This window comes from Diceros bicornis, chromosome 2 (assembly GCF_020826845.1).
Source record: "Diceros bicornis minor isolate mBicDic1 chromosome 2, mDicBic1.mat.cur, whole genome shotgun sequence".
Taxonomy (NCBI): domain Eukaryota; kingdom Metazoa; phylum Chordata; class Mammalia; order Perissodactyla; family Rhinocerotidae; genus Diceros; species Diceros bicornis.
The window spans coordinates 61,741,144-61,749,272 of record NC_080741.1 but is presented as its reverse complement, the minus strand read 5'-3'; the positions used below and the strand labels follow the sequence as shown (position 1 = coordinate 61,749,272).

The 8,129-nt window shown below is 55.8% G+C and overlaps 1 protein-coding gene across 1 annotated transcript; it reads left to right on the top strand.

Annotated features, from left to right (window-relative positions):
* The first annotated feature begins 4,877 nt into the window (after window positions 1–4,877).
* On the top strand, window positions 4,878–7,762 carry FEZF2 (FEZ family zinc finger 2). The gene is made up of 4 exons (XM_058549783.1): window positions 4,878–5,771; window positions 6,116–6,250; window positions 6,438–6,570; window positions 7,452–7,762. Exons 1-4 carry the CDS (start codon window positions 4,929–4,931, stop codon window positions 7,709–7,711), a joined length of 1,371 nt encoding a protein of 456 aa, XP_058405766.1. The 5' UTR covers window positions 4,878–4,928; the 3' UTR covers window positions 7,712–7,762.
* Window positions 7,763–8,129: the final 367 nt, after the last annotated feature.

The following is an 8,129-nucleotide window of genomic DNA, read 5'->3' as shown; positions in this document are numbered from 1 at the left end:
GCACGAGACGATAGACTATGTAGTGCAACCTAACAACCAGGTGAGAAAATAAAAATAGTATTTAAAATAAGCCTCTTGTCATCTAGAACCAAGAGATATGTGCCACCAGGGCCGGAATTGCAACACCTTTTCGGAGTCGAAATGCTTGCCTTTTCCCTCTGTGATCCCAGAAGTGGAGCAAACGTGTGAGCTTTTGCTCAGAAAAGGAATTTTCCTCTGCAGTTGTCTGTACCCCGGGAAGGCGTCTGCTAAGTAATTTGTCCTAAAGTGAGGGCTATTTCTGGCATTAAAAAAAAAAATTTAAACAAAAGTCATCATTACAGTGTTCGGGTTAGTGACCATAAAAAGGCCCGAGGGAGGGGGCAGGAGGAGAGGGGAGGCTCTAGCCGCGCCAGTCATATTTAATATGCTTCCCACAAGAGAAGCCCCTGTAAAATCAATAGGCAGCCGCCAGCTGTGCTTAAACCTGCGATTTCAATTAAAATATTGCGCTCCATTCCTCGGGGTTGAGCCTGGATCCCCAATCAGTCGTGTGCGAGTGGCTTGGCCCCGGTGCAGCGTCCCACAGCCGCAGATTCCCGAGGTCGCAGTCCGGGTCAGGCCCAGCGGAGCCGCAGAAGCGCCCGGCTTTGGCACCCCGCTCTGCAGCGTGGGAAGAGCCCAGGCCGCGGAGGGGCGTCAGGCTTAACCCGGGCAGTGTTTCCCCATTGCGGCCGAGGTGTGGTGGCCCGAGCGTGGGCCAGATGGGCCGAGGTGAAAGCGTCTGGCTTTGGCCTGAGGCGCCTGGAATGAGATGGGCCCGGAGCTGAGGCCTCAGGGCGGAGGAGGACCCCCTGGTGGGTCTAGCCGCAGGTCTGGGCGCCCCGGGATTGCGGGAGCGCAGCCTCGGAATCCAGCCCCTGGGGCGGAGCGCGCGCTGAGGCCTAGTGGGCCTCGCTCGGGCCATGACCGCCTGCCTTTGGTCCGGCTGTAGACCCCAAGGCACCGGCACCTCCAAAGTGGAGCTTGTATTCCAGTCTGGACTGGGAGAGAGGCTAGAACTTATCCACCACCACGGTCTCGGCTCACCTCTATCGGAAAACCATCGCTTTAAAGGACAGGACTTCTTGTAGAGCGGGCGGTCTGCTTATCCCTGGAGCCTCTTGTTGCCCTTCATGTCGAGTTATTGTGGGTTTCTTCCCCTCACTGAAAATGTGTAGGTAGAAAAAAGTTACCCCTAATCTCACAGCACCCCTCCATCAACTCCTGAAAATGGTCAAATTTCAATTCCTATGGTTGTCCCTCTTTTTTTTTAAGCATTTCAGCCTCAAAAAAAAAAGAGAAGAAAGATGCTCCGATTGAGAATGAATTGGAGGATTGGGGGGCAGTGAATCGAAATCTCAGCACTTCCTCCATCAAGCGCCACGTTTCCCTAGTCCTCTATTATTCTGCCTGAAATCATCTCGTTTACAGAAAATATTTGTTTGCACTATTAGTTGGTACTGGAGTTAATTACTCAATGTGTTAACGTGAAGTAATATGTATAAAAGTAGGATCAGTGTTTATTGTGTGGGTGAGCTGTTGAGCGGTGCTTGAATAAACTGCAATTAGGGTTAGATAGAGATTAATTAACATGTGAGTGGCAAGGTGTAAAATAGTTTCCAACTCTCCACTTCAGTATAATCTGCGGGCTAGGGAAGGAGAAGTTTGTGGAAGCTAATTAAATACTTTCATAAAAGCCAGTGTATTCACCCAACATTTGGAAAGAGAGGCACATTAGGGGCAACTTGTTTTTACCCAAATGTTTTCTTTCTGTGGAGGTAGTACTCCTTTGTGGTGCGGGGAGAGCGAGATGGCTTATGCAGCTACAAAAAGCTCTGGCGATGGCAAGGCAGGTTCACAGGAAGCCTTTGGAAGCCTTTCAGCCTGATGGAGCTTTCAAACCAGCAGATCTTTCGAGCTGCTGCCGAGATCAACAATTACCCAATTTGGAAGGGGGTTGGGGTGCAATGCTGGTGGCTGAACGGGATCCACAGGAAAGTCGGGATAGAAATTTGGGTTTTGAGACCCTGCGGGTGTGTTGATACTATTTCAGTGTCGGGGTGAGTTGTTGGTTTGTTTCATGTTTGGTGGTGGTGGTGGGGAGTTCATCTGTGTTCTTGTTTTCACATTAACATAGGGATGGGGGTACATTGGGTCTGGAATTCTGCCTCTCTGAACATCTAAATTAAATGGGCTGTATGGAAATGTTCTCCTCCAGAGGAGCAAGCCTCTTTCTAGCTTGGAAATCTGGAAGTTGTTGGGGGGGGGTGGGGCAGAGTGTTGGGGAACAGACTCATGACTGCTGAATTTGGAGGCAGTTTCTGAGCTTGGCAGGGTGAGAAAATAAATCCATCGCAGCCGCCCTCCAGGCCACTTTCCCTCGGAGAACTCATTTCATTCCCTCTCCTTGCTTTCCAAGTATACTTTGCCTTTCCCTTACCTGCCATGTCAATATCTTGTCTGAAATTACATGTCAGAGGGGGAGTGGGTAGGAGAGAGAAGTTCTGAAGGGGAAAAGGAGTGATTTGCCTGAAGATAAAACTAGACCTTCCCCGGTCCCTTTCTCTGATGGCTTCCTGGGATGTTTTACAGCTGAGAGGCCTGGGACAGGGTACCCAGTCCCTCAAGACCTGTTCCTGAGTGAAAAAAGGAGAGGGTTTGAGTCCATCAGCACTTTCTTGGGCTGGACAAGATCGTGTGTCTTTGGAGATGGAATTCACTATCAAACCCTCAACCCTGTTTGCTCATATTATACCCACTGTAATCCTCTTAAACTGTGGTTGCGGCTACCAAGCTCGTGGTCTTGCAAAAGCCGGCTGGCAAGATATAATTGTCCCGCAAACAAAACCGTCCAAAAGTTTTTTTAAAAACCCCTGCCCCCCCTCCTTCTCCTTTCCTAAACCTAATTCTCTCGCTCCCTCTCTTGCTAGCCCCCCTCCCCATAAGAACCCTCAGCCTCGACCACTTTTGTTGTCGCCAAGAGCACCCGGCCTGTTGAAAGTGCTGGAGCGTCTTTGAGCAGTTTGTTGTGATACGCAGGTGGAATGGTCTGCAAACAGATGAATTCAGCCCCTCCAAACCGAGCGCCGAGCGCGCTGCTTTTGTGCGCCAGGCACAAAACGCTGAATTCCTCCGAACTTACTTGGGGCCTGTCTAGAAAAGGGCCTTTTCTTCCCTCTGCTTGTACCTCTGGCCACACTAAGTCTCTGCCCGCCCCCCTTCAGGCCCCCTCCCTGTCCCCTCTGATAATCCTTCTCTTTATTTTAGAAAAACACAAAACCCGGTTCCACGCGGTGCTTTAGTGGCTAAAAGTGAAAGAACTGCCTTGGCAGAATTCAGCTCTATGAATCACTTCGGAAAATTGGTTCGACTGAATGGCCTTAGGAGGAAAAACGTTTTAATAGGATCCAGGGGAGGTTCTGCTGTTTCAATCTGCTCCTTAAACAGGTGGAGATTGGACCTTCTCAATTATACAAACAGTAAGTACTCATCAGCGGGGAGAGCTGCTCTCCGAATCCTCCCCGCACGCAGCCCTAAACCAGCAGCAGAGCCGGGCTTTGCCTCAGAAACCCGATCACAAATGAGCGATTCTGATCGATTAGGATCTCAAACAGTCCTCCAGCTCACGGTGCAGTCTCCTCCAGCCGAAGGCGGGGAGCCGGCCAGAGAGGGGGAGGCGCACCGGCTCCTCGCCGAGGCCCCCGGGATCTGGGCGCGCGGCCTTGCTCTTCCGGACGCTTCGGGGTCGTCATTAGGTGGCGGGAGCTCTCTCCCGACCTCCGACGCCAGCCAAGGCGAGCTCGTTGTTTTTGCATAAATTAATATTTCCCCATTAACAAGTTCCCCCCTCCAAACGCGGCGCTCGCGTCCATGAGCCACATCCTAATGAGGTAATTATCATTTGCGCGTGTTCGGGGCTGGCGCCGGCTCCGTGGGTAAATGGCAGTTTATTAGCACGATGCCCAGCTCGGCTGCAGAGGGCTAAGGGATACTTCGGCGACTAGACGGACACCCAGGGGCCCTTTGGGGCGGCGCGTCCAGGACGCCCTGCCCTCCCCGCGTCCCCCAAATCTGTAGGCCCCCAAAGTTGTGAATCACGCACGGAACTCTGCCTGGGTTTGGGCTCCCCCCGCCCTTCTTTCCACCGGCAAAATCATCACGATTCTTCCCCCTCCCCCTCCTGTCTCTTCCCTCCTTCCCGATTCGCGAACCGCTCGCACTTTCCCGAGGGGAGCGCGGGCGCCAGTAGCCTCCTTTTAAAGTTTGAGGGGCGGTGGCGGCGGCCGGCAGGAGCGGGGGAACACAGGGGCCGCTACGGGAGCCGCGCCGCCGCCCATGTCATTCCACTTCAAGTGACTTCATGTGATGTCAGCTGAATGTAAAAGACAGTGATCTCACGCGGAGGGGAAGATGTTTGCCATCAAAATGTGACAGAGGAGACACGCTGCATGGCTCGGAACGCATCTCCTTGGCGGTGGGGGAAAGAGGTAAATGCGAGGTGGCTCTACCGATCCTCTTTAACTTTGCCCCTTCACTGTCCAGCTCCCAGCACGCGTGGCGGAGGCCGGGTTCCCGGGAACGGCTCAGGGGGGTTAATTTGAGGCTCTTTTCTTTCTTTCTTTTTCTCGCTCTCCTCTTTTCCTTTGTAAACCCTCCCCCTTTTCCCTCTTTCGAAGTCCCAGGGCAGGGGCTGGTGGGTTCCTTTGCGTGCTGGGTTAATGGGCGGTAATTTGGTACCCTTGGGTGCACTTTGTTCTGCCCCTGTTCATTTGAATGCAAATGGGTGACCTGGACCCGACAAGGTGCTTATTAAGTTGCGGTTTCCCTCCCTGCCTTTTCCGGAATGCAGACTTAGAGGAGAGAAGCTGCGCCCTGGCCCAGTCCCACAAGGCTCGGCTCCGGGCGCCATGGCAAGCTCGGCTTCCCTGGAGACCATGGTGCCCCCGGCCTGTCCGCGCGCCGGAGCGTCGCCGGCCACTTCCAAGACGCTGGCCTTCTCCATCGAGCGCATCATGGCTAAAACGTCGGAGCCCCGTGCGCCCTTTGAGCCCCGGCCGGGGGCGCTGGAGGCGGACGGCGGCCAAGGCAAAAAATTGCTCAACCTCTGCTCGCCACTGCCCTGTATGATCCCCCTCCAGCCCCTAGGCTACGAGGTGCCGTCCAAGACGCTGCTCAGTTACTCCGAGCTCTGGAAAAGCAGCCTCCGGGCGGGCGGCGGTGGAGGAGGTGGAGGCGGCGGCGGCGGGGGGGCCCCTGTGTGCGGCGCCAGCGGCTTGTGCAAAACCAACTGTGGCGTGTGCTGCAAGGCCGAGCTGGGCCTGGCGCCGTCTGCGCTACCCGCGGGCAGGGTCATCAAGCCGCAGGTCATCAACCAGGCGGTGGGGCTGCCGGCCAGTGGCTCGCTCTACTACTTCAACTACCTGGACTCTGCCGCGTACCCGCCGTCTGAGCTTCTCGGCGGCCACCTCTTTCCGTCAGGCCTCCTCAACGCACAGGCCCCCACCGCCCTGGCTGCGCACCCCAAGCTCTTTCTGCTGGAGAACGCCAAGTTGGCCGGCCTGGCCGCGGACAAGTTCCCCCATCCAGCCCCCTATACCCATAAGGAGCGCTTGCCCGCGCCACTGGAGCAGGTGCTGAAGGAGAACTCGGCCCTGACCGCCGAGAGGGGCGGCGTCAAGGGCCACGGCAAGCTGCCCGGGGGCTCTGCGGACGGCAAGCCCAAAAACTTCACCTGCGAGGTGTGCGGCAAGGTGAGGCCCGGGGTCTGCGGTCCGGGAGGGGGGAGCAGTGGCGGCTGCCTCCCGGGAGCAGCCTGGACCGCCCCTTTTTCAAGTTCAGGAGCTCCCCAGTAGCTGTCGACTCAAATCAGGAGCCTAGTTGGGCCTCAGTTTCCTACTCTGTAAAATGGGGATGCCCTTGTCAGCGGCCACACAGGACTGGCGTGAGCAGTGGGTTGGGAAGCGCTTTGCAGAATGAAAAGGGCTCTGGTTTCTGAAAGGGGGTGTTGGTTGGGGGGAGGTAGGCTGTGGCCTCCCCGGGCTGATTCTAGACTCTCAGGATGGACACCACAAGGCCCACTCGTGTCCTTCCATAGGTGTTTAACGCTCACTATAACCTCACTCGCCACATGCCAGTCCACACCGGAGCCAGACCGTTCGTGTGCAAAGTCTGCGGCAAAGGCTTCCGCCAGGCCAGCACGCTCTGCAGACATAAAATTATCCACACCCAGGTACGTGGCCCCCGGGTCCGGCCCGGCCCGCGCGCAGCACCCCGCGCCAGAGCGACGGCGTTGGGGAGAGGATGGCCAAGGGTTCCCCTTACTCCTCCCGGGGGGCCCATGTCCCTTGAAGGTGCCCCCGAGGTGCTCTCTCCAGGCTGGAGCCTCGGCCTCACCGTGCGCGCGCCCTTCTCCGCAGGAAAAGCCGCATAAATGCAACCAGTGCGGCAAAGCCTTCAACCGCAGCTCCACGCTCAACACGCACATCCGCATCCACGCGGGCTACAAGCCCTTCGTCTGCGAATTTTGCGGCAAAGGCTTTCACCAAAAAGGTAACGTGGGGGGCGAGGCCCTCTCCTCACCTCACCTCGGGACTCGGCGGGTCACCGCTAGCGGGAAGGCAAAGAAGGATCCGGAGGGAGGGAGCGCGAGAGCTGCAGGCTCGGGCGCAGCATTTCTTTGGAATCGGGTTGTGCCGGGTTTGGGTGGAAGCTCTCCGGGCCCGGTTAGTAGACCTTGCTGGATTCAGGCTGGTTGCACTGGGAGACTCGGAATTTGGGAGGTGGGAAGGAAGGAAGGGGCAGAGGAAAGGAAGTAGGAGAAAGAGAGGGTATTGCCCTATAGAAAGAGCTTCCTTTTGTAGCCCGGACTCCCCTTTCAAATGAAAAAATTCGAGGCAAAATCCACCTCCTGGGAACAACTTAAGACTGGGGGAAACCGCTCCTGTCCCCAGAACTCCCAGGCCCGGCGCCCCGCTTGGATTTTCCAAGGCACTTTCGGATCTCCAGGTCGTAGTTTGGGGACCAGAGGGAGTAACTTTAAAAATGAGAAGAAAAAAAATGAGGGACGAAGCCTGGGTTCGTGCGAATTTCTTCGAGCGAGGCAGCAGCCCGAGAGAAGGACCCGATGCGTTTCTGGGCTGCGCAAAAGTTTCCAGGCCGGCAGAGCACAGCGGGAGGGACGCTGCGTGGGTCTCATGACCGGGCGGGGCAGGGGCGCGGGGCGGCTACGTGGGACTCGGCCCTCCATCCTGGGGTGAGAGCCCCGGGCTTGACGCGTACGAAGTTTGACAACTTCTTCACTCGGAGAGGTCGTGCCCGCCTAGCCAAGAGTCGCCTTCTTTGCGCGGGCACCTGAGCCAACCCGGGGACGCCCGGGCCCCCCCATTCCACTTCATCCCCCCCCCCACTTTTTTGTTTTTGGTCTCCTGTAGGGAACTACAAGAACCACAAGCTGACCCACAGCGGCGAGAAGCAGTACAAATGCACCATCTGCAACAAGGCCTTCCACCAGGTCTACAACCTGACCTTCCATATGCACACTCACAACGACAAGAAGCCTTTCACGTGCGCCACTTGCGGCAAAGGGTTTTGCAGAAACTTTGACTTAAAGAAACACGTGCGCAAACTCCATGACAGCGTGGGCCCTGCCGCCCCCTCCACAAAGGACCTGACTCGGACGGTGCAGAGCTGAGAGCTACTGCCTCGCCCTCCCTTCCAGCCCCATCCAACCCCAACACAGATCACACGTATAAACTTATTTCTAAAATTAAAAAAAAAAAAACTATAGCAGAGAGGCTAAAATCTATTTATCGAAACCAGCATATTTTTGGAAAGCTAAACGTTTCCTCGGTGACTGGCAGCAAACGCGTGGCTCCCACCTTTGTATATTCGGGAAACTTATTTAAATCCAGTGCGCCGAAACGTATTAAATTCCAGGCCTCAGCTTCTCGGCCGGCGGGTTTTAACCCCAGCCTGTCACGTGAACGCCCCGGAAGAGCGCGGCGCCCCCAGCCATCTTTATACAGCCATGTAAATCCTCCTGTACGAGCGAACACGGAATATATACATATATAACTCAATAAACAGAATCATGAGTGCGCGTTTTCTTC

Excerpts from the sequence above, each read along its gene's own strand:
- FEZF2 (XM_058549783.1), top strand. The coding sequence starts at position 4,929 with ATGGCAAGCTCGGCTTCCCTGGAGACCATGGTGCCCCCGGCCTGTCCG. Across the intron at positions 5,772-6,115 it reads CCTGCGAGGTGTGCGGCAAG|GTGTTTAACGCTCACTATAA; the intron begins GTGAGGCCCGGG and ends GTCCTTCCATAG. Across the intron at positions 6,571-7,451 it reads CAAAGGCTTTCACCAAAAAG|GGAACTACAAGAACCACAAG; the intron begins GTAACGTGGGGG and ends GGTCTCCTGTAG.